Raw genomic sequence first — 26,002 nt, 5'->3', positions numbered from 1 at the left:
CATGTATTAGGTTAAATCTTTGAATATCTGATATATCATGAATGAATAAGGCTGGCCCCTATTGATTGTTTGGTTTGTGTCCTAGAATAGAAAAAATGGGTCGGTCGGTCGGTGACCAAAAATGGAACATTTTTTTATTCTTCTTTCAAAATATAAAAACCTACCATATCATCTGTTTTGAACACTTTCTTGTCTGGCCTTGTGTCTGGCGTCGCACACTTTTAAGCTTTCATTGCGGTATAATGTCTTTAAAATTTCAAAATGTTTTTTTCCTTTCCCGCATTGAATTGATATCACCTTAAAAACAAAAGTAAAAACAACGCAATGAGGTCTCAACATTTTAAAAGGAAAAGCGGGCTGTGGGCCGTGGGACAATCAAAACGGGCAGATGAGCTACTTCAGAACTGTAATTTAAAGTTAGCAGGAATAGAAATTTTGAAAGATCATCTAGATACCCTGAGATATCCGAACCAAAAAAAATCCAATACATCATCTGAAAGTTAAGCATTGAATTGCCTCAGTGGTCACATATATTATTGTCAGAAAGTAATAGCACTATAAAAAACATTAATATGTTGATTTCTTTTAGAAGTTAAAAACGTAAACAAAATATAAATTAATCAATGGTTACTGTGGCTTCAACAACACCCCATGTTGAAGTTACAGCTGTCAAGGGAGATTTCTATGCGAAATATGAACCAGGAGATATCTTAGGAGAGTAAGTTACATTTCTGCTTTTGTCAGTAGAAGAAAATTAATTAACTCTATCAGATCACATTACAAAATCAGTATTATAACTTGTTATTTATCTAATTTAAAGCATGAAAATGGTTTTGATTTCGACTCTGGTGAATGTTTGTAAAGTATAATTTTCTTACCATTTGTTTATGTTTGTTTACAGTGGCATATCAAGTGTGGTTCGAAAATGCAGGAACAAAGAAAATGGGGAAGAATTTGCGGTCAAGATCATAGACAAGTTCAGTAAAAAAGGACAGGTGGTGAAAGGAATCGATATTGTCACACAAATTCATAATGAAGTTGAAGTTTTATCAAAGCTTCAAGGCTATCCTGGAATTAGTAGGCTAAAATTACCATCATTCTTTAATTTTCTTTAATTTTCTGATTTCTACAGGCAAACTCCTTGTTTTTCCTTCTTTATTACCTTATCATTTTCCAAGGCTGACATTGAATTTATTCTGCTATAAAGTCCAGATGCCTTCCATATAATACTCTTGGGTACCTAGTGTCCCCCCACGCAATTTAATTTTTTGAAAATTTTTACCCAGGGACATTTTTATTCCAACCCCCTACTTATTAACTTTTGAGAATTTCTCCACCCACCCCGCTTATTCCTAACCCCTGGTTTGTTAGCTACCCAAGAGTACTTAATAGTTGTTATTTTCATGATTTTGACAATTTCTACTTTCAGTCAAACTGGTTGATTTCTATGATAGCTCAGCATTCATGTTTTTGGTTTTTGAATTGTAAGTAGAAATATTTAATCAGAGGTTTTTATATAGTTTTGTTTTTAATTTTTTTAGATTTTAAAATTTATAAATGAATTGTTTTTTATACTAAATATCTCATACCCTGATTCCTCGCCATCTTTTTAAATCTCTTAGGTTCAATATCAATTACTCCAAAACACTTATTTTTTCAGGGCAAAAGGTGGAGAGCTTTTCGATCTGCTCACACAAGAAGTGACAATCCATGAGCGGACTGCCAGGTAGAAACTAAAAAGTGTTAACACATTTCCCCTTTCATTTTTACCATTCTTTAGACCACACTCAAACCCAGTACTAGCATCTAACAAAATCCCAAAGTCAAATGAAACAGCTTCTTACTAAGTCAAATTAAACAGCTTCGAAATATTTAGAGGAATTGAGAAAATCATCTTCTGCCATAATTAGTTCGGTCACATAATGTCACTAAAAGCTTGTCCTCCCTATTAAGTCCTTTTTCTCAATAATCTCTCTCTCTACTAGATACTCCAAAGTCTATGGACATTATGGCTGGTGTTTTCTAGAGCACTGTTTATAAGAATGAACATATTTTTTTGTATTTAATTCACTCTAAAAGTGTTATTTTTATATTTTAGGAGGATCATGTGGCAATTGTTCCATGCCTTATACCACATGCATGAAAATAGTTATGTTCATCGAGATTTGAAGGTATCATATCTCTTCATTTCCAAAAACCTTGTGTTTGGTTGACAGGGCTAACTAGTAGATTTTGAATACCTTATTGATAAGTGACTATTTTTTTTGAGCAAGGTCTTTTTTGATATAAAAGGTAGATTTATTCGCTACAAACCTAATTAATATTTTGCTTTTTATTATCTTTTTGTACATTCTTGGCAAAACAAAATGTGTAAATGATTTATCATTAAACATTTTTGACTTTTTTTAGCCAGAGAATGTATTGTTGGACAGTGAAAATAATGTCTTATTGTCTGATTTTGGATTTGCTCACAAGATTCGTAAAGATGAACAGCTTTTTGGTGAGCATGATTTTTGCAAGTAGAAACTTCTGTAATGGTCTTTTTCAATGGACCATGAATTTTCTTCGAATTAAAGAGAGATTTGCGTCACAGAGTATTTTATGCGGATTTCCTGTTGTGGGGAACAATTTTTGAGATGTTAGATGATTTATTTTGAGTGATTTTTTTTTTTTCAGATGTTTTAGGTACTCCAGCGTACTTTGCTCCGGAGACTTTAAAATGTGTTGTTTATGATAACGCAACTGGTTATGGGAAGCCTGTCGATTTGTAAGCTTTATACTTCTTCTTCTTAATTACTTTTTATTATTTTAGTAATTTAAAACCTTTTGTGTTACTGGGTCTCCTTAAAATAAAGCCTTGTAAAAAACTGTTGCTAATTTTACAATATTTCTTACTAGGTGGGCTTGTGGTGTCATTCTTTACACTCTGTAAGTAACTGGTGTTTTTAAGTATTTGTATCTCATAATTATTTTTTCAACTTGCAACAACAAAATTTGATACTGATATTCCAACTCTTTCAAACCTTTTAATCGTTTTAAATGAATCATCTTGAAATGCGTCAATGACAAAGTTGAAAAATCATTTCAGGCTTGTTGGACAAGGTCCTTTTTGGCACCGGAAAGACACAATAATGTATCGAAAAATCATGGAAGGAAAATATAGTCTAGCAGGCGCTGAATGGGAGGGAATTGGTGAATGTCCTCAGGATCTGGTGTGTCTCAAATTATTATTTAATTCTTGTATTTGTCTGCTAATTTACTATTCACTTTTCAAATTTGATTTGGGTATGCTTTTTGTCTTTGAATGCTAATTCCATTTTCAGTATTTTCGATTTGGGGTTTAGTAACCATGATCTTAAATTTTTTTAAATAATCAAAGTTCAATTCTGAATCACCCCCCTTTAAACATTTTGTAAAACAATGTATCATAAATCAGCCTTTTTTCTTTTTTAAAGATATCACAGCTTCTGGTTGTTGATCCAAGCAAACGCATCAATGCAATGGATGCATTATGCCATCCCTGGTTCAAAGGTTTATCTGTTTGTCACAAGTGTGAGGTATTATAAATTTTAGATCCCTACAATTTGCTGTTGAAAGATTTTATAAGTAAGCTGTAAGATTTCTCCTGTTAAGGATCAGTGCAGATTGCGTTAGTTTATTGTACCTACTCATGATATGCGTCACTGGAGAGTCTTCTGAGAATTTTCCACCCAATACATCACTTAAACAATAGAAAAAGTGACGTAATGGGTGGAGAAAAAAAACAGAAAAGCTGCATAATTTCGCGAAGTCATTGCAGTGGTGCATATCATGAATTGCACTAATATTTCCATTTTTCACAATGATACACTCCCTCATTTATCCCAATGGATTAATTCATCATTACTTTCAAATCTTAGAAACTTCAACAAGCTTTACCTAAGAGACAAAGGATCAAATTTAAGGTAACTTTTGTGTCCAACATCATTTTGAATTGAAATATTTATTACACCGACTGTGTTCGACTGGATTTAATGTCAAGCCATATTTTGGAAAGACAGGGCAGTGTCTGTTAGTGGCCAAAAGGGGCAGTTTTTTTAAGTGTTTTTCCACGAAAAATGTTATTTTTACCAAAGTTTTAGTGATTTCAGTAGGGGCAGCATCCGATAACTAGATTCTAAAAGGGCATGAAAACGGGCATGGATGTATCTAAGAAGAGCAAAATATTTTTTTCTTTTTAGTAAGCTTTTTGTTATTTTTTACAGGTTTTAGTTTGCACTATCATGACAATGAAGAAACTGTATTATACATTCCATGAGAGGTTTATACCGCAGACTTATAGTAGTGTACTAAAAGAACCGTATAATTTTAAAGATGTTCGTAAAATAGTGGATAGTTGCTCTTTCAATTTGTATGGTCACTGGGTGAAAAAGACAACAGATAACAACCAGAGTCGAACAGCATTATTTGAAAATACCATCAAAAATGAGATAGTTAGTAGCGATACTGTGGATGGGCAGATCGTTATACCAACTATGTATGCTTATGGCATCCAAAGTGCTTTCTTACCTAAAAGACCATCTTTTATTCGAAAAGACTCTTTTCAGGATAAAGGTTCATCACCAAGCTCAAGTTATGAGCACCGGATGGAATCAATTTGATCTTTGTTGATATTGGTGGTAATGATGCGTTGCTTTGAGTCCTGGTTATCAATATATCATTTATCAAGTATCTGGTTCTCATTTGTCAAGTGTTTCCCCAGACAATATGGATATTCCTTACTGGCAGTTCTAAATGTCAGTGTCTAGAAAACATATCAAGGAAACAAGGATATTGGCTTCGAGCTCAGCAGGGCTAAACATTACCGAGTTTAAGTATCGGAGGATATCGAGGGCGACGGTAAGTGAAATCGATACAAAACAAAGTCGATAGTTGATGTACGGCTCAATATCACCTTTGCTCACTTAAACAGACGACGGTATTTTGGTGTTTCTACCGTCGTCGAGCAAAGTGGACGGTGATTTTGGAGACATACCGTCTCCCTCGATTTATCTCAAAACTCGCTAATAACGTCAAGCGTCTGTAATCATACAAACTATTCTGATATTTTCTGTCATGAAGTTTTAAAATTATCTCAAAATTCCTTTTTTTAGGTTTTCTAAGACTATGTTCGATAGTTCTATTGTTTTGACACACTTCTCGTCAGTACAATCTATCTGCCTCCAATCGATGTTAGAGTTTGATAAAATTATGTACATTTTAGGATTGTTTTAGTCAATTCATTATTATTTCTGTATATGGTATTATTTTTGATAACAATAATCGTATAATAATGTTATATATGTTATTTTATAATGCATAATACGTCGAATTTTATATTATAGAAGAGTGTATCTCAGTTAGAGTTCAATAAAATTAGCAAAACTTTGTAAAGTAGAAAGTATCATATATTTCGATAAATTTGGTAAAATTATAACGTATTTGTTGCTAGTGTATTCTCCAAATGAGGAATATCATAATTAATTTTATATCAATGTTATCTTTTTATGAAAAATGATATAGAGACTAGAATAACACTCATTCATAGTCCAATAAGCGGCTCTTATGAAATCTGACAGCTCTTGCATCTTTATTTTATTCACGTAAAATGCTTTAAGAGTCCCCAAGTTTTTCTTCAATAAAAAACACATATTTCATTCCACTAAGTCTACTTTAAAATTTCTACATTTTAGATTTTAATAACAATAATTTGAAATCACAAATGACAAAGGATGTGTCAACTAATATGAGATAACAAAAGAATAACATACGTAATTGTTTGGTCCATTCTGATTGGCTGTGATGTGTGACGTCACTAAAGAAAATTTCAATCGAATCTTTCCAACAATAGAATGGTCAATTCGAAATTCTGAGTTTATTGGTAAGAGATAGTCATTTGATGGATAGTGGAATAAGATTTTGTTATTATAATTTGTTGCCTTCTTCATAGTATTATTTCGATCCATAGGCGTGAAGTATTGTTCCATCTGTAGGATATTTAAGTCTAGAACTCAATCCAACATGGGGGACAGTCATTCAATTGAAACAAATTGGATGCAAGGTTTTTGAACGTTAAACGTGTCACTCTTCTTTTACTTGCGTGCGAAATATAATAATATGTGAAAGGTTTTAATTCTTAATCTTGGAAGGATTTTTATCATAATCATATCGGATATTGTCTATCGAAATTATGTTTTCTTCCATTTAAATTGTGAAACCTTTCATAAAGTCTTGTAACAGTTCCTTTTGCAATTTTTCATTTCTTTTTCTACTCGAAAGAGAGGACTTCTTGCTTCGAAAGGATTAGTACCCGCATTCCGATGGCCTGGAGGTGTAATATCTTTTTTCCCTTTTTGTAGCTATTGATGGTGAATTTACAGGGCTTTCAACGAGTAATACATTCGAGCCAACATTGTTCGACACACCGAAAGAACGCTATGCTAAACTGAAGAGAAGTCTATCAAAATTCACTTTATGCCAACTTGGTATTATTTTTTATCATCTCTTTTGATATTTAGCAATAAGTTGATTCATACAGTTTCATACGAATCTTCTCATCTAACCGTTTCATTCAATCTCAATATTAACTTCTTTCTATTTTCATAGGACTTGCTTGCTTTGTCCGAAGTACTAAAATAGAAAACAGGTAATTATTATATTGCATTTTCCATTGTTCGGTAGGCTTTTTACTAAATATTTTTTGATTTTAAATTATCATTCAAGGAGAATCTTTTATCAAATCCACTCGTAATACCTTCTAAATAGATTCAGCCCTTCGAAACTCAAAAATAATTTTAATTGGATTTAATTAAAAATTTTGTCACTATCACCTCTGCCTTCAAACAAGGGTCATGTTTAACCCATGAGGCTCTCTGATTCAACGTTCTACTACTCGATATGCTCCATCATTCGATTATATTGAAAGAAACATTCAACAAGAAACTCTCATAAACAACATTCTACTATTCGATATGCCCCTTTAAAATCGAATTAGAGTGCGTCAAATGTACTTTAGTAAATTGTGACTATCATCTCTGCCTTCAACTTCAATCTGGGGATATGGTTTAATCTAACTTATTTTCTTTGAATAATCTCATTTTCAGTTATGATACTTACGTCTTCAACATTTACTCATGTCCAGCCTCATTTGGTTCAATCGATTCCAAGTTCACTTGTCAGGTATATTATTAAACCATGTTCCGCCGTTACGTTTCCGAATCGTTGCGAAACGAAACGGTTTCTAAACAAGTGTGAACGTCAAAATTCGAAACGTCAAAAAAGAAGACTTTACAAAGCAAAACAGGTTGAAACGGTTTCGCTCCACTATTTTTATCGGAACGGAACTGCTCCGTTTTCTTGCTCCGAAACGCTCTTAAACGTTTCGAAACCTATATGAACACTCTCGATCCGTAACGAAAACCATACCGGAACACGATACGAAACAGTAACGTATGAACATAGTCTTAGATGATAAAAAAAATTTTAATCTCCACTTTGCAATAGAATGTAATCTGATGCACTGTGATCTTATAAAATAATTAAAGACGTCCGAGACAAGAAATTTCTGTAATATCTTCCATATTTAAAAGTGTTTTTATTGGAATTTTAGTAGTCATTATTAATTGATAATTGATCAAAGACAGCCTTTGTATAGCACTAGAATTACTTGATAACCCTTTTGAACTGCTTGAAAGCGGGCTTCATTGGGTGATTTGATGTTTTTTTTCACCAATCTCTTTATTTACAGGCATCAGCATTGAAATTTCTAACCGAACACCATTTCGATTTCAACAAGGTAATACCCAATTAAGTTATACAATAATTATTACTCACATAATTGACGCTCACATAATCAAGTGAACTTTTTGCCAAATAACTAAAACTTCATTGTTAAATAATTACTTAATAATCCGATATTATAACAATAGCGTTCAGTTTGAGGTCGTTGTTGTTATTTTCTGCCCGCGCAGTTTGATTATTCGCCCGAGAGTGTCATTTGAGCCCGACGCGAAGCGGAGGGTGCAAATGCCACTAGAGGGCTAATAATCAAACTGCAAGGGCAGAATTAATGACAACAACGAACGAAAGCTTAACGCTATTACTATTATTATCCATATTGGAAATTCAAACAACGTTTTTTCTAGCGTCAGCCAAGTCTTTTCGCTTCAATGCAATGACTTCAACAAGTTTTGAGTACCCTTGCGAGTGGGCCGCAAATGACCAAAAAGTGTTTTTTTCTGACGTCGGTTTAGTCTCACCGCTTCAATGCAACGACTTCAATAAAGTTCCGAGCGGGCCACAGATGACGTTATCGCCCTATAACCAGGGCGGTTAATGATATTTCAGCCCTCTGAAGCACGACGCCTTAGTTTTCTCAGCGCGGGTATGACTATTTGAGTCATAGAACCGCCCGCCGTTCGAATTCGAATTAATGGCTTACTTAATGACCTCTATATGGATAATAATGGTTAATTACACGCCTGAAATAGACCATTCTTACAGTACGTACGTAGTAAAGGTAGAGGAGAGGGGATTAGGTATAAACATACGTCTATTGTTTGAATGACGATGTTTCTATTGTTCTCTGCGTTCAAGTGGGTGGGGTGTCAAATATTTAGACAATTCAGACACACCATATGGATGACCCCAAAGGGACTCTTACCTGGTGGGTCACATTAATAGTAATAAAATCACAACTTTGTATTTGTATCATTTGTCTTTTTAATCATTTCAGTTTGTAAAAGAAGGTGTTCCTTACCTCAACAGAGATCAGGTAACAAATTATGGAACTTTAGGTCTTCCTATTTGTCGTGTTTCTTTGCAGAGAGATACAGTGTTCACGGTTTCTGACTACTGATAGGACGGTTTGGGTTTGATACTCCCCTTGGCAAGTCAATGTAATTTTGCGCGGGTCAAACAATGCCATGTGAGATTCAAACGTGTTCAAAAATATTATTTCTAAGAGACATCCAAGATAGAAAGATGATCGAGCAAAGTGACGTGCATCGACATTTACTCCAGCTTAAGCCACGAGAGAGCATAGCTCTTACAGTGTTATTTTACTGTTGTAATATTGTCACTACACTAAGGCTCGATATCTCTCAATTACAGCTAATACTTGGCTACTCCTCTGTGGGTAGGATCCATTTTGGGATATCAGAAGGTCTTATCTATCATCTCATCTCTAACGTGTCTTGTCTTATGGCTTTCTCATTTGTTTTTTGTAGAGAGTTGTTTTGTATGAGCACCATAAAGCTGGTATGGCTATCCCCTCTATGTTGCTAAAGTAAGTCGAAACAATTTCAAAAATCGCTGAGAAAGTTTTGTTTTTTATACGGGCTGTTATATACTAACAGCTTGACGACATCTAGCCTGACAAACAAACCCTGAAAAGTTGAAAAATAAGAATCTGCCGATGCAGGTATAAATAGTTTTATCACAAAAAGAGTAGTGAACCTACAGTCATCTTTGAGCAGAGGTTTATCGCAATCCACTAATTGACAAAACTTATCTTTAGACAAATCGATGACAAATACGTCAAACCAATCATAAAGCTGATCGAAGAATTTTTGGTGTCTGATTTGAAGAACGATCACTTAGAATTGCCATACATTCCCAATGGTATGCATATCCCTATGTTCTGATTGGTCTATTGGTTGACCAATTTAATTTCACTTGCGTCATTTGAGATTGTCATTATCCCCCCCCCCCGCTGCATAGAAATTATTTTTCTTAATTGGAGTGTATACACTAACCATTTGAAGTCGTACTTAATTTTAAGTTATCTTGTTTTTTTTTACCCTGGAAAGTAGTTATTCGTTCGATGTCAAATGTCAATGGAATCAAATTAAATTAGATGAAAAATAACAAGAGAAGACGAGAAAAATATAATTCTGAAAAAAAATTCTTTAATCAATTTGTTTACTTACATCTCACCGTGTCCACCACATGGTCGGTCCTTTAATCCGGCCTTAATTTAACGCCAGCTCCTTTTACGCCTGGCTTTATTACACCACTGTAGGCTTAATCAAAGAAGAATTATTTATTTATAGCGAATGCCATATGTGCGTCGTTTGATTACACTGGCCCATGTTACGCAATCAATCAAAAAACAGTGTAAATAAAGGCTGGCATAAAAGAGAAAGTAATTGGTCTATTGGTCTTCTTTCTTTGAATCTTATTAAAAAATACCGTATTGCCACAAGATTGAACTGTTTGAATTTAATCACGTGTCAATTTTTAAAGAGCATTTTAAAGGAGCATTTGAACATGTCCTGATGACAAGAAGTTTTAAGTATTTCTCGACCTTTTCTTTTAGGCATCGAACTATACGTTGTTTTAAGGTCCATAGAAAAACGTTTTACAAACCTGGAATGCTCCTTTAATGAGGACGATAAGGTATGAAATACTTTCTTAAGTTGAGCTAACAGACCAACCAATCTACAATCATGGTCAAAAATGTCTGAGACAACACACGTTTGCAGTAAAAATGTATAACAGACCCCCTTCGTTTCCAGAAATCTGATAGCCTGCTATTTGTGAAGCTCAGCTGGAGGCAAAGTTAATTTTGTTGCCCGTAATGAAAATGCTTCCCTCATCGAAATACTGTTACTGCTAGGTAACACATCAAAAGACTCATCTGTAAAATTGGTTGACCGAGATTGAATGGATTTGAAAAAAGTTCACTATCAGTCAGGGATATGTTTAAATTAGCTAATAGTCGGTTGTTTAGCCGGATCGATTATTAAGACGAGAGCTGATCGGTTAATCAACCGGTTGTTGATCCAAATACAAAATTTATCACACACATTCCTCACATATAAAGCAGTTGATATTTGTATAAAGAAAGACGTGACTAATAATATTTAAGTAGAAATTTAAAATTTTCTTGTTTTTAGGCTAATTAGCCTATATAATATTGTCTAAATAACCGATAATAGGCTAAACAACCGACTATCGACTAATTTGAAAATATCCCTGACTGACTATAGAATGAAACAAAATACTTTATTATTTCTTTATGAATAAATCAAGACTCGATATTTTTGGACCTACCTCCGGAGGTCCTTTAATTCAACCTATGTTCGTCCGTCCGTCCGTTCATCTGTTACCAGCTTTTCTCGGGATCTGCTCATTAATTTTTTCTGATTTTTTGCATAGTGGTGCAAAGTGACAATACCCAAAAAGTGGCGGAGCCCGATTTTCAAAATTTTGGGAAAAAAATTTTTCCGGCTGAAAAGGTATCCGGACAATTCCCCGACCGACAATTCCCCGACGGATCATTCCCCGACCGGACAATTCCCCGACAGACAACTCCCCGACCGGACAATTCCCCGAACGGACAACTCCCCGAACGGACAACTCCCCGAACGGACAATTCCCCGACCGGGCATTTCCCCGAACGGACGATTCCCCGACAGACTATTCCCCGAACGGACGATTCCCCGAACGGACAATTCCCCGATTAATGAAGAACTGACAGGAAAAATCTCATGTTTTTTCAAAATGTAATTAGTTTTTTGTGTAAATTGCCACCGTAACGAACTTGCGAGCGTCGCTTCACGAATATACTGGAAAGAGAATTTTAATTAAAAAACGGCAGGGAAATATTTATTTGATGAAAAAAAAACATGTTTACGTGTTTCTTTTTTGTTTAGTTTGCGTTGATTTTTTCCTTTTCTATTTTAATAATACGCAGATGAATAATTAACAAACTTTTTGTTTCCCGTAAAATATGTAACAAAAGACTATTTACATTTGTGTGAAAGTTATCGGTTATCACTAAAAAACAAAAGAATAAAACAAACATACACGCCTTTAAAAAGCAAGGTTATAAGCAATACCACGGAGAAAGTTCAACTTATCATTGTTGTTGTAATTCTCAACAAGATTTTGTAACCGTTCATTTATACGTCTGTATGCCAAGCGTTGGCGGGGTGGATTTGCGCCAATCAACACTTGAGCTCGTGCGTGGTCGTGAAGAGCTGAATCTTGCTTGAGTGCTTGAATAAATTTCCAAATATCAGCATGACGTATTGAAAGAAATGCGTTGACTCGATTATGCCAACCCTCCAAATGGTTATTCGTTCGCGGAAGGTTGTTTTCCACACGGCCATGAACGTTCCACATAGCATGGGCGAACCTAGGTCGAAGTCGTCTCCCACGGCGTTGCTCTCCTATATAATCCGTTTCAAAGTAATCCAGGATAACCTGCTCATCGTTTCCACAATGGTTGGAAAGTCAATAAAAAGAACCAGAAGTCAAGAGATCAATTATTCAAAGTAAAAAGCCACAATTTTTTGAAAAGGTTCATTGTGTAAAAAAAACAAATAAACCTTGAGTGGGGTACCCTGAGTATCAGAGGTTAAGTTTTCGAAGAATATATTAACCTCTGAAGACCGATAATAGAAATTTTATCGCGCATGTGTCAATCTAATCATTGTAGAAAGAATCAGAGATGAAGAGCAAATAATACCTTATTAATGTCTAGCAAACTGTATCAGTATGCAGTTTACTATTTACGAATTCCCCAGAAACCTCCAGGTGTAATCGAAGTGATTTTCTTTCGAAAGAAATCTTTTACATGATCCCCGAATGTATAGCAGTAATTACTAAACTATTAATTATGGAAATGTCACTTTCAATTGAATCGAAATAATAGACATCTTTATGTTATGATTCTCTATCACTGACTCTTTTTAAAAAGCATTGATGATATTTCTTTGTTGTGTTTTCAACGACGGGAATAAAAATGTCAACTTTGAACCTCATCCAAGATCTTGGATGGTCGTCATGGTTACTTTTGTCTTCGTTGATTGCGCGCTGAATAGAATCTCGATTCGTCGGCACAGTAATATATGATTTTGAGCTGTGCTTTTCACGGTATGAGTGGGGAGGAAGAAAAAGATTATCTTTATTGTTTAAGGTTGGGCTATTAAACAAACAGAAGTATAAATTTTAACGCTGCAATGAAACCCCAACAATTCACATTAATTTCTTTGGCCTTTTCAATTAAAAAACGTGAGATTTCTCCTGTCAGTTTATTCTTCATTAATCGGGGAATTGTCCGTTCGGGGAATCGTCCGTTCGGGGAATAGTCTGTCGGGGAATTGTCCGTTCGGGGAATTGTCCGTTCGGGGAATCGTCCGTTCGGGGAAATGTCCGTTCAGGGAATTGTCCGTTCGGGGAGTTGTCCGTTCGGGGAATTGTCCGGTCGGGGAGTTGTCTGTCGGGGAATTGTCCGGTCGGGGAATGATCCGTCGGGGAATTGTCGGTCGGGGAATTGTCCGGGATTCGCTGAAAATGCCGGCAATATGCCGGAAATCGCCGTTTTAGCAGATTTTCGTATGTGCATTTAATTAGCGCAAACACTGTATGGATAAATTGAGATACATAGACTAAGAATATGCTATTTTTTAGACACTAATCATAAAACATGATACATTTGTGTCATATAAAGTTCATTTATTATGACTTTAATTCCTCTCGTTTAGGGTTATCACTTGTTATTGCTGTTACACATCTTTTAGCTGAGGATTATTAAGATCTATTGGTCTACATTAGCCTAATGCATTTTTTCCTCGAATGTGCTAAGTATGGATGAGTTATTTTGAGTTTCCCACCACTCTTCTTAAAAGCATGTTTTTCTCCTACTACATAATTATTTTCTCTTTCTTTTCCGTTTAGATCGCCATTACGAGGGTTTTGGATGAAAAACAAAAAGTTGTTTTTGAACCTCTGTATGAAAAGATTTTGCAAGATACCGTTGGAGTATCTCGTGTATTAGATCTCATTGCAGAATGCAAGAAGGTACGGCTGACGTACAGTACACTCCCCGTTACTCGAACCCTAACATACTCACAGCCCCGGTGGAACTTCTTTTCTCAGTGGGGATATAAATCCCTATTGAATTTTATTGTTTCAAGGTTAAGAAATCCAGTGGGGATGGTTTTAGAGTGCAATTTTTAGACACTGATTTTCGAGTGTGGATGAAGTCAATTTCCCAGTGGGGCTGAAATTCCAGGGTATTTTCCCACCGGGGACCAGACTTTTGCCAAATTTTCCAATGGGGCTGGGGTCCTAGTGGGTCTGTGACAGAGGGGTGTATACTCACAATATTCAGGACTGATTGGAACTTCAAAAACCAAGGAGTTATTGTGTTTAGCTACTTACAGTGAGTAGGGTAGGCAAGAAAATCTTAATTTTTGATACCATTTCACTTCAAATGAATTAGCAAATGACCCAGAATGACCATTGAAGCAATAATTATCTTTCTATCTGTTTCTCAGCCTCTAATTGGTCACAATTTCTTGGGTGACTTGATCATGATATACGAACGCTTCTTCCACCGTCTTCCACAAGACTACCATCAATTTAAGAAAAGGATCCACGATAATTTCCATCAAATCTTCGACACAAAGCACATCGCCAACAATTTGCGAAGGGTATAATCATTTTCTTCCATTGGGCTCTTCCAGAAATTTGTCTTGTTTTGGGGGCAAATTTTGTTCTTTTTTAAAGGGGTAATTTTGAATGTCCGGGAATTCAACTGATGCTTGTCCGGGGGTCATAATTCACAATGTCCGGGGGATAAATTTCCAAAAAACGTTATATCCTCCACTCCCCATATTCAATTTTTTTCTGGAAGAGCCCATTGTCAGAAATTTTCACATTACTGGAGACCTGGGTGCCAGTTCTTCTGCACCCTTCTCTGTTCTCTTTAAAAGTCCATTTTACTATTATCCGCATAGGAATTTTTCTGAAAAACATCTTGAAAATCCTAAATTACTGGGAGATCCTCGTAAAAATATCGACTGTTTTGAACAATCAATGCAAAAACTGAATCTAGAGACGATGAAGAAAGAAAAATATAAACACGAGGATCTCCTTTGAACTAGTGATTAAGTATATTTTGTTAAAATTTTTCCTCTTTAACGATGCAATGAGTAATGCTTTATTTTTTAGGAATTTCGAGATTTGAATTTTCCGGATTTCACGAATCTTCAAGACTTGTTTACTTATTTCAGGTGATTATCGACTTGCTTTTTTGTTTTGTCTTTTTGTTACCCTTCTCTTCCTTACTCCGGTATCAAATTGCTGCTATTAAAGCAAAAAGGCCATTTCAAGAAATTGTCAACCACGGTTAGAGATGCACGGTTGAACCGCCTATATGGTTACTATCAAATGGTCTCAGGACTGGCTAAAAAGGGGCTAATCTTTCGAAAAATTTGTTTATTTAGCAGACCTAAGACTTGGAGAATCCAAGCTACCAAAAAAATGCCAATCTCAAATTTTAAGGTTAGCTGCAAATAAAAATAGTTTTCCCAGATACTTGTTTAGTTCGGCCATTTTGCCGTGATAGCAGTGGAATTTAATCAAAGTCTCTATCTACCTCATAAGATCTTCCTGGCATAGTTGTCTGAACAGAATTATTCATATTTTTAAAATCATTGGATATAAAATCGTATCATTTACACGTTTCTTTTTATAAGAACAAACTATATAAGCACAAGGCTTCGATAGCCAAAATATTAAGAACAAGTTAAGAACATTTTAAGGCTTTATAGACTCTAAAACACTAGATTTTTTAGGAAAATTGGTAAAAATACTCACAACATGGGGAAAATAAGATAATGTCAAGAACACTTTTAGGCTTATAAACTCTAAGACTAAGAACATCCGAAGGCTTCAAAAACTTTGGATGCTCTTATAGAAAAAAACGTGTATGTGTGGGAATATTTGACGACCAACCTCGTATGTAAAAGTTTCGAAAACTAATGTTTATGTTTGGATAAAAATTCCAAAAAGAGATTCTAGGGTGTAGCTTATGTTATATAACCAGGGTACATTAGACGAGTGATGTCATTTTACCAAGAGTCTTTAAAAAACAACTTTTCTTTAAATGCTCGACTTTTAAATCAAGGATTGTCTGGGTCACCTTGTTTGCACATTCTTATGTAACTTTGAATTATTTCAATATCTCATAGTTTCGATCAAAATTGTGGTTTGTAGAATGTCTCTTCTGTGTGTGAACTACTTACACATTTCTTCGTAAAATTGTACTCTAACATCTTTTTAAAGGTCAAGCTTTTATTCCTAGCTCAGTGTATTTCTAGAAAATAGTCGGCTAAATTTGAGAGTATATTTGATGTTTTTGTTCACGCTTTTCGAGAGTTTTTAGTAATGGTGTTCGGTAAATGGGAAAGCCTGCTGTGTTCTCAGAGAGGAGCTTATTTTAGTTTAGACACTTTTAATGTACGAAGAACGTAGGCGAAAGTCGCGCATTACATATATATATATAGAGAAATAATAGTTTTAGTATCACTACCCACACCAAGGAAATTGTTCAACTTCAGATATGATACACGTTTTTTCTATAAGAACATCCAAATTTTTTGAAGCCTTGGGATGTTCTTAACTTTTTTGTCAATTTTCCTAAGAAATTGAGTGTATTAGAGTCTGCAAAGCATTTGCTTATATCAGCACAATAACACAATAGGGAGGCACTGTCCTGATATGAAATATGTGTCTCATATGAAACGGGAACACTTATGTAAAAACAAACCTTTAAAATGTTCTTAACTTGTTCTTAGTATTTTGACCATTAAAGCCTTATGTTCTTATATAAGCTTGTTCTTATTAAAAACATGTATCACGCTACCCACACAACTAATGGTTCAACTTGAAATATGATATCCGCTAATTTTCCTGTACAATAATCTGTAAAGCTACAACACATTGACATGTTGAGGATTTCCCTTGTAGATTGGGTCTAAAGGTTTTCTTCATCTTAAAGAAACCGTGGTTGAAAGTTTTTGTTACACGTTTTTTTTATAAGAATGGTTATTCTTTTGGGGGAAAATCATCCTGAAATTTTCTTACGTTATTCTTCCCAGCTGGCACACAACGTTGTTTCAACGTTCATTTAACGTTATATGGACGTTGTGATTGCTGGAGAATAATTGGTAATTTACAGTCGAAAATTCGTTCTTTGATCTGTAAATCTTCAACACTTTCCTAGATTATTTTCTTTTTCATTGACTTAAATACATATTTCCATATTTTTAAAAATTCTGATGTTATTTAACGTAATGGTTGCCAGGGGAACATGAAAAACAACAATCAATATGAGCGAACCAAAAGTGATAAAGTGATGTTCGTAAAGGCGTTAAAAATAAACTTAAAAATAAACCCATTAAAGGCAAGAAAACTGCAGGAAGAAAAAATTCGAGTTTTTTCCACACTTTTCTTTTGTTGACTTGTTGTTAACCGTTTTCACAATTTTTTTACACTCCTTTTTTCAAAATATTTGTCTAACTTTTTACTCGGTCTATATTCAGGGTGGGTCAGACAAAAATTGTGCCACTTGCAGAGCAATTAATGCCATAGAAATTCTATTCCTCATTTGTTAGTTTCGCTGGAAACCTCGTCATAAGCCCCCCCCCCTAGACATTATTCTCATGTCCGATAAATAATGCATCCCACAAAATTAGTCTGCCATAGTAGTATCCAAAAATAGTATGGTTTGCTAACTTTCGATGATCTTGAGATATTTTGGTTTAAATATTGAAAATTATCGATATTTTTTGCTGAATCAGCCGTTTTTTAGCATATCTACATACCCACCTTAAAAATGAATTATGTATCTCGAGATCTACTACAAACTATCCAGCTGTAAAAATAGTTTTTCTGAAAATGCTCCCAGTTATCGATGACGTCATCGGAAAACGCCCAAAACGTCGATTTTTTGCCCTAAAAATGCCATTTCTCGGCACCAGGTGACGCCGAAACTCAATAAATAACCCCATTTTCTCTATCTTCTTTTCACAATGAATTCATTGGTAGCATCTGATATTTGATTTTCAGACCTCGAAAAAACTGTTTGATAACTTCTATCGATTAACTAAAAATCGATTCACTCAATGGATGCAGGGGATTCGAAGGGCAATTTTGTTTTGTCAGGCAGGAGCATAATATCAAAAATTTGCCCTGATCTAAGGGGTGCCTGATAAAGTGACACAATTCACTACCTCGGCTGCCGGTCTATATTTCTCAAATTATACAGAAAATTTTATTTTTTGACTATTCAATGTTTTTCGCTCGTCTTTATTTCAGCCGTTCCGAGGGTTTTCATCACAGGATTTATACACCCAAATTCATTTTGAACGATATTTGCAAGAAATATGGTAAGCTTTAATTTTGTTGTTGTTTTTTCTTATTACTAACTTGTGTACGTCTAACAGCTTTTTAAAGAATAATGTATTTAAAGGTTTTGTTTTTAAATAAGAGTGACATCTTTTGCTCATTTTCAATTTCAATAAAGAAGCTTTTTAACATTGGATTGACACGGCTGTGGAGCAAGATTGGCCAGAAAGAGGAAAAGAAAAAAAAATTTATGCTTATACCAAAATAATTAAAAAATAGGCAGACACCGTCCTGATATGAAATAAGTGTCTGATATGAAACGTGTAATAAAACCTATAAGACCACCAGATTCAACTCTCGCTGTAACTCCAGGAGCCTTTATTTTTGTTGTTCACTTTTTCTTTTTCTTTAATTAAGTCTCGAAAATCATGTGTTCAAAATGAGAGTGACTAAGAACGACTCTTGAATCGAATTAGGGTTCAAAAAACGTACAAAAAACAAGACATCCTTCAAAAAAGGTACGGGATAACAAGCAGAGGCTAGACAACTTCTAACCGAATTTTTTTTAATGAATTTTTCGCTACTGTAAGGTGTGTTGTTAAATGTAACGGACTGATTCATTGCGGTGAGTGTTATGAAGTATCAAAGCTTCATGAAACCGCCATCTTTATTACTACACACAACCTCAACATGGAGCTGTTGAAAGAAAAAACCTTGTAATGTATACCCCTTTCTGTTTCAGTGTGTCAGACAGACATTATCACAGGCAGCCAAATGAAAGTTGTTTAGAAACATTTCATTGCGCAAATCCAACTTCAAAATCAGAGGACAGCTTACAAAATTATAAAACTGCATTCATATTTTTAAATATTACACTAAAAATTGAATTGGTCGACTCTAACATCCCATGACAATTTGATAATTTCCCTGAGAGGTCGAGTTAATTAAGGTTTTGTTTTTAAATAAAAGTGATATCGTTTGGTTACTCATCGATTTTAATTTACAAGCTTTTTCAAATTGAATTAAAACGGATGGGGAGCAAGATTGGTTAGAAACAGTAAAAGAAAAACATTTTTTTTGCTTACATCAGCACGATTTAACAATAGACAGACACTGACCGTGATATGAAACATGTGTCTGATATGAAGCGGAAACACTTGTGTAAAAATAATTTGTTCGTTCAGTTTTGATGACCCAACCCAATATCAACAGGAATTCGCGAATTGACCGTTGACAGCATTAGGTGTAAAGGGACCCAATGACGTCACAGTTTCGGGAAAAACTAGAAAATGCGATATCAATAGGAATAGATATCAATAGAATTGTTTATCTCATATGATATTTCCTATTTAATCTCCCAATGTCGTGAGCGGATCGTGTATGTATTCAACCGTAGTCAAATGACGGCAGGTGGCAACGCAACTATCTGCATGTATCAATACTTTGATGTTTCACGGTTCAACACCTCTGAGATTTATCCATAATACTTTTGCGAAATTATTGATATAGAGTCAATCTTCCTCCCATTAAACGTGCAAGGAAATCTTGCACAAAAAGTGCAAAGAAATCTTGCACTCTTCAATCTCGTAAAAACTCTTACTACCGGGTATTTTATCACTTTCTCTTTGATTTAGCAATAGCAATGAAATTGAAGGGGTAAAATTTTCCTGATACCGTAAGTTTATAAGAACATATACTTAGGTAAGTATATGGTTTTTTTTTTTTGGATTTCTAATCCAACTTCATATTCTGAAGGACATGAGAAACTCTCTTGTCAACGGAACTGCTGAAAATTTAGTTTTAAAGTTAACTCTTGCCTTCATAGTCAACTGAAAGACTCAGCTTATAGATTTTCGAATTAAGCAACCTCTGAAAACAATCTTATTTCATCGCGATGTTGATAAAAGCATTGCTAATATGAGATACGAAAAATACCCAGTAAAAACCCGCAGTAAAAACCCGCATATGAATTACACAAGAAAGAAGGAAAAGAATCAGGAGTGAAACCGCGAAATTGACAAGACATTACACATAGCGTAAGAACAAGTAACCGAAAAGAAAAAAACTGACCAATGAAAATTTTCCAAATAAAACTTTACAATCCTGTCATCGACTACCTATTGTGAAACGTTCAAACAGTTAGACTAACGCTTTTTTATAAGAATATACTTTATAAGAATTGGCAAAAAAAATAAGAATATGATAAGGATAATACTATTATTGAATTTGGAAACTGAACCTAAGAATGCCGATTTTTAGAGCATTTTGCCTGTAAATTGCCAATTATCTAATGGCTTTCACAAAATGCCAAATCTTTGTTCGAGGAAAGCATTGCATGCTAGATTTAAGTTGGCTTTGGATCCTAAACTAAGAATACCGTAAGAATATTCTAGGGATGATCTTCCCCAGAAAGTTAGGAATCAGCAGGAAACACCATTCTTAAAATAGCGTAGTGAGTCGACCAAAATTAGGGCAAACTTTGGAGGCTATTTTGCGAAAGATCCCCCCCCCCATTAAAAGTTAAATACGTTTGTAAACATTTTTGGGATATTTTTTCTAATTTTGATTGGAAATTGCTTATTCTAAAGAGTAAAAAACCAAAGGGGCGCTGAAATTAGTAATTAGCGGCGCCATTTTCTGTTCATTCTCTTTCGACGCGCTCCAAAAACTCGGCCGCTAGAAGCCATTTGCCTCTGTGCTACTGCTTTCTCATAAAAGCGTTTACTACACTCCCTACGTCCCAAGATGGTTATATAATACGCGCTCAAAATCGTTCTGGATTAGTTCTCGTTTTTTGACAAAATTAAAAGGATAAAATTGCCATCAAATTTCTTTCTCTCATAACTTTTTCAAAAATCATTCTGTATACGGTACTTTTTTAAAGTTTAAATTGCTTTTGAAAGTTTTCTAGAATTGTTGATTGTGCAAGTGCTTAAATTTTCGGGGGCGGCGCATTTCTAAGGAAGTTAGTATGACTGGGAATAATTGAATGAAAACAATATTGATTTATAACTTCATGTAATATCAAAATCTCCTATTGCTAATAGCTAGCCGTTATATTTTCTCCCCTTGGCGAAGAGAGATATCGTTTACTCAGTAAGAAAAAAAACTGAGTAGAAAAAAAATTGAGAAAGACATTCTTAGTAGCTGACGACAGATAGATAACGAGCTCCTATCATGAGTTGAAACCCGCCTATAAAAACCGAACCCTTATAACTTGTTAACCAAACAGATAAGAGTCGAAAAACATTCGGTCGGTCGGTTGGTCTTTAAACACTAAATGCATTCATTCAGAACAAGTGTTTAAACCACCTTCAAACTTGGATTATTTACTTATAAAACTTTTGGATTTGTCACATTTTAAACACACTTGTACAACACTTGACGATGGGTCTGATGAGAAAATGGAGTTCAAAGAAACGCACTTCTACCGCTGCACAAGAACGTTTCCAAACAGCTCTGGCGAACGAGAACATCACACTGGTGCAGAATTTACTAATCAATAACCGCCACGAGATCGACTTGGAAGCGTATAACAGGCAAGGTGTGACCGCTCTTCATTTATGCACTCTTGCCAATAATACGACCATGTTACGTGTTTTAATTAGCTTTGACGCCAATATTAATGCTACCGACAAGCATGGTTGGACTAGCCTGCACGCTGCAGCCGCTCTTGGTTATGAGGAGACCATTAAAGTACTTTTGAAGGCTGGAGTTGACCCGAAGGTGCGATCAACAACAGGTCAATCTGCCATTGATGTTGCGTTGACTGAAGAGATTAGATACATGATGAGGAAATATGCAAAGAAATGCAACAAGGCGAAGCGAGAGCAGAGTCTTTGTTCAGGCTCCTCCAACACTTCGAGGGGATCTAGTTGTGCGAGCGTTAATCGTTACTCCGACTGAGAGGTTGATTTTATTGGCCTTACGTGGTACATTTTTTGATGTCAGAATTGGGTAGAAAAGCTGTCGTCACTTTTGTTTCTTCATTACTGGACTGGTAACAGACGAGCAAAACATCATGATGCTTCGTAATCTTCCTTAGATTTTGGTAGAAAAATTCCACATCGTTTTTGCTTAAAGACGTTTGAAGATCTTTGACCATTTTGACACTAACACCAAGGACATCTGCGCATGCACCTCCTTTGCGGAGTTACAGCCAAGAGCATCTTTTGATTGGCTGAAAGTACTGAAATCAGATGATATACGCGTAGTGATACTCTACCTAGCATATGCATTTACCTTTTATCGTTTTCGTGTTGATACCAGCTTATACCTTATCGGCCCTTTTTACGCTGGCCCTAATTTAACGCCGGCCCTTATTACGCCACGAGCCGAAAAATAACGCCAATAAGGGCCGGCGTAAAAAGGGCCGATAAGGTAGACAACTAGTATGAGAGGGTTTAATAAAGACGTTGAAATACGTTCATTTCAGTATCAATCAACCAAGCCATTTTAAGCGATAAATTCATACTCAAAGGAGTTCGTCTTGCGAACTGATATTTTTTAACATGTGATTTATGATGTTGATTAAATAAGTTTAGGATATATTGTTATAGAATTTCGAAAATATATTTTAGATAGGTATATTATATTTTTTTGTGTAAAAAAATTGCAAACTAATGCAAAATGACATTTTATAAATATGATATTGTATACAGCAACATCAAGCAAGAATACACGCTTTAATGGATTCGTCGCAAATTATATCACTTTTATCGTGACGTGGATTCTTTTAACTTTTTACGGTTGATAATAGGTGGGTAAATAGACGATGGCGTAACCAGTTGGAATTATTTTGCAGAAATCGATATTCGAGATATTGAGCTTCAAAAAGAGCAAGAAGTGGACACAATAGCTGTTTCTGGCTGAAAAACACTATTTTAAGGGTCTATATCTTGAGATCACAGAAATCACCTATACTCGCAATCTATCTCTAATCTTATTTTTTTGAGAGCTTTCCAAAAATATACAACAGGTCTCTCTTTTCTCAAGCTAAAATTTTCATTAAATTTTGACCCTATATGATTTTTGCCTGAGACCGTCATATTTGTCCGAAAAGCACGCCAAAGAGTCCGAAAAAAAATTGGCACCTATGTTATTATAATTCCAATACCCCTTAACTTTCAGGATATGTATAACAAGTGCTTTGACTAAAAAAGTCGAACGACCTCAAAAAATCCCCCTACTAAATGATATTCTCTTGAATTGGACATGTGTTTTTTTAATACAGTAGGTCTACTCTTTAGCCTACTGTACAGGCCATTTTAGGTTTTCTCATTACCTGGATAACTGACTGAATTTTGACCGGACTCTTTCTCAATTTCTGTGAGATGTTTCAAAGTTGCGCAAGGTATTTGTTGGAGATGTAAACGCAAGATAAGAGGGGGGTCAGATTCATTAAATTTATTTTTAATTTGTTTTATTACGGTTGCGGTCAAACTAAACGGGTTAACACATTGAGGTATCCACTATTATAGAGAGTCGATAATTTACGTGGATAGCCCAGTATCTAATCTAGGACTTTTAAGACACGGCTTTTCTGAATCTTGGACGCTGGTCTAAATAGATAATTACTTTGTCATAAAAATATGCTCTCCTACTCATATTTTTCGACACCCCTGAGAACGCTACTACGCTAAACAATACAATGGGTTTGCAAAGAATTCGCTGGTCAAAAATCGAGAATTTACCAGAGTCGATTTTTTATTCACCAGCCTTTCGAAAACAAAGCAAAACATTTAGGTTAGCTAGCTCAGCGCTCTATGAACTTGACGGGGCGTTTGGAAAAAGTTGTAATTGTATTATCACGATGGCACCTACAGCTGACGCTCTTTAATGTTGTTTTACGGGAATTGGATCTTCATCGAATGAAGGAGCGTATCGAATAGTAAGTAGAGGGCCATGTCGGTCAATTTCAATATTATAGAATAATAAGTGTATTGAATAGTAAAACGTCGAATAACACCCTTTTTTATAAGAATACACTTTATAATTGAATGCCCATGATGAAAATGGCCAAAAAACTGAGAATATCGTACCATCATGGGATTAGGCAACAAAATCTAACAATACCATTTACAGAGCAATAGCCAGTTTTCCCCCAGTAAGACTCAAAATTTTCACAAAAAATGCCATTTTTTGCTTCAGGTGTGTATTTTTTGTTTAATTTTGGTTGAATTTCGACCCTAACCTAAGAAATACCCTAAGAATATTTTAGGATGATTTCCCAAAAAAAGTTAACAATATCCATGATGAAATGAAAAAACACCATTCTTATAAAAAAAAGTGTGTAATTAGAGCGCTTCAACTGTATCAAACGGACTATAAACGAACTACAATCTAAGAACTCCAGTTTAAGTTTTTCTTAACCTTTAGACACCGCTGTTTTTAAAAACAGCGCGCGCTGCTGCCGCTGTTTTTTTCATGAAAATGGAGGTTTCACGGAAAATGTCATAAAATCTGAACCGCTAAAGCTTAAGTAAAAAGTAAACCCATTTTGAAAAGCTAAGGATCTATTTTTTCAGATAATACCAAAAAGACGCCTCATCACCCTTTTAAACCTGACTACACAGCGTCAAATCAAAACAGTAAAAATTCCATGTTTACGATTTTTTCACTTTTTTTCTTTTTTTTGACAAATTGAATGAAAAAAGTGGGTACAAGGTAAAGATTGGTCCCAAAAAAATTATTTTGTTTTAGTTTATGTTATAAGCCACCATTGTGTGAAATTTCAAGGCTGAAGAAGCTCATTTCATCTCAGAATCTAAGTTGCGGTGAAGCACACTTTTCCACCAAAATCGACACTCTGGCCACAACAGGTAAATTAAGTGGTCCCGTTGCTCTAAAATTGGCCCTGCACTTACCCTAAGCCTGTAAAATTACTACAATAATCATAACAGACTCTCTATCATGTAAATTCAAGCAATAAAACACCAGAATAGTGGAAAAACTGAGGCAAAACAGCCCTGAGTTGTTGGAGCTAGAGATGTATGTCAGGAAATACCCCCTAAAACCCCTTCAAACTACATAGAAACTGCCAATAAAGGTTCTCTATCTCACATAATGATATTTATATGCTGAAACCAAGAAAAAAACAGACATGGTCTTTATTTTATTAAACTTTGAAAGGACCCCAGTATCAAAACGTACGTGGTACGTCTCTCGGCCTGTATATATGACGTACGTGGTACGTCTCTCGGCGTCTAAAGGTAATTAATAATTTAACAGTTTTTTAATAGTTTTTTAATTATCATTTTCGTTGAACGAAGAACCACATTAGTATATTTTATGATGAAGGGGAAACCGTACTCAAGATATACGAAACTTTTGCAGAGGAGCATAGAAACTAACCCAAGCTTGTTTGACTTTTGTATCCCCACGGGGGGGGGGTAGAATCTACCACCCTCGATTATTTTCGATCTGGAAGAGCTATGGCCATGAAATTTGGTACAGATGTTCTCCATCATGATACAATTTTCCAGGAAGAAAAAAAAAATTGATGACGTCATTCAAAAACCGATGACGTCATCACAAAATTTCCACCTGTCGGAAAAAAGCCCAAATATATGGTTTACAAAAGTGTCTATTACAATCTAACAATCGAACCAATAAAGATATTTAGATTCTGTTTGAAGATTCTTAAAGGTTAAAGCCTGTTCTTTAACACAATTGCAGGTTTTGCAATTTCCATAAAGATTTTTTCTTAAAATTTATGCTGAAGATGAGTAAAATTTTCAAAATTTGATGACGTCATAAATGATGACGTCATCATTTAAAAAAAAATTGTATTTGATTTTCTAAATTTGTATTATCAATATGCCTATCACGTGTCAAAATT

The 26,002-nt window shown here is 35.0% G+C and overlaps 3 protein-coding genes across 5 annotated transcripts in view; all 3 read left to right on the top strand.

The window, feature by feature from the left end:
- The first annotated feature begins 589 nt into the window (after nt 1-589).
- On the top strand, nt 590-5,507 carry LOC136804620 (phosphorylase b kinase gamma catalytic chain, skeletal muscle/heart isoform-like). Its single transcript, XM_067061225.1, has 12 exons — nt 590-718; nt 902-1,077; nt 1,430-1,484; nt 1,661-1,726; nt 2,099-2,171; nt 2,410-2,500; nt 2,677-2,767; nt 2,899-2,928; nt 3,089-3,212; nt 3,456-3,557; nt 3,900-3,944; nt 4,245-5,507. The coding sequence occupies exons 1-12, from the start codon at nt 624-626 to the stop codon at nt 4,638-4,640; spliced, it is 1,344 nt and encodes a 447-aa protein (XP_066917326.1). The 5' UTR covers nt 590-623; the 3' UTR covers nt 4,641-5,507.
- A 200-nt stretch (nt 5,508-5,707) lies between these two features.
- Nucleotides 5,708-26,002, top strand: part of LOC136804660 (poly(A)-specific ribonuclease PNLDC1-like) — a 46,092-nt gene continuing 25,797 nt past the window's right edge. For 2 of the 3 annotated variants that reach the window (XM_067061267.1, XM_067061284.1), the window contains exons 1-13: nt 5,708-5,899; nt 6,378-6,503; nt 6,625-6,664; nt 7,122-7,197; nt 7,766-7,813; nt 8,753-8,791; nt 9,246-9,304; nt 9,536-9,639; nt 10,337-10,416; nt 13,705-13,827; nt 14,307-14,462; nt 14,983-15,044; nt 18,133-18,203. In XM_067061267.1, the coding sequence (XP_066917368.1) occupies nt 5,821-5,899; nt 6,378-6,503; nt 6,625-6,664; nt 7,122-7,197; nt 7,766-7,813; nt 8,753-8,791; nt 9,246-9,304; nt 9,536-9,639; nt 10,337-10,416; nt 13,705-13,827; nt 14,307-14,462; nt 14,983-15,044; nt 18,133-18,203 (1,063 nt within the window). In that variant the 5' untranslated portion in view covers nt 5,708-5,820. The remainder of the gene's footprint in view (nt 5,900-6,377; nt 6,504-6,624; nt 6,665-7,121; nt 7,198-7,765; nt 7,814-8,752; nt 8,792-9,245; nt 9,305-9,535; nt 9,640-10,336; nt 10,417-13,704; nt 13,828-14,306; nt 14,463-14,982; nt 15,045-18,132; nt 18,204-26,002) is intronic. The other variant, XM_067061276.1, reaches the window with a different exon arrangement.
- Nucleotides 21,409-22,208, top strand: LOC136804690 (notch-regulated ankyrin repeat-containing protein A-like). The gene has a single exon (XM_067061304.1). The coding sequence runs from the start codon at nt 21,550-21,552 to the stop codon at nt 22,066-22,068; it is 519 nt and encodes a 172-aa protein (XP_066917405.1). The 5' UTR covers nt 21,409-21,549; the 3' UTR covers nt 22,069-22,208.

Source organism: Clytia hemisphaerica, unplaced genomic scaffold (genome assembly GCF_902728285.1).
Source record: "Clytia hemisphaerica strain Z4C2 unplaced genomic scaffold, Clytia hemisphaerica genome assembly, whole genome shotgun sequence".
NCBI lineage: Eukaryota > Metazoa > Cnidaria > Hydrozoa > Leptothecata > Clytiidae > Clytia > Clytia hemisphaerica.
The sequence above is the reverse complement of the archived record's forward strand: the minus strand, read 5'-3'. Positions and strand labels throughout refer to the sequence as shown.

Excerpts from the sequence above, each read along its gene's own strand:
- LOC136804690 (XM_067061304.1), top strand. The coding sequence starts at position 21,550 with ATGGGTCTGATGAGAAAATGGAGTTCAAAGAAACGCACTTCTACCGCT.
- LOC136804620 (XM_067061225.1), top strand. The coding sequence starts at position 624 with ATGGTTACTGTGGCTTCAACAACACCCCATGTTGAAGTTACAGCTGTC. Across the intron at positions 3,213-3,455 it reads GTGAATGTCCTCAGGATCTG|ATATCACAGCTTCTGGTTGT; the intron begins GTGTGTCTCAAA and ends TCTTTTTTAAAG. Across the intron at positions 3,558-3,899 it reads CTGTTTGTCACAAGTGTGAG|AAACTTCAACAAGCTTTACC; the intron begins GTATTATAAATT and ends TTCAAATCTTAG.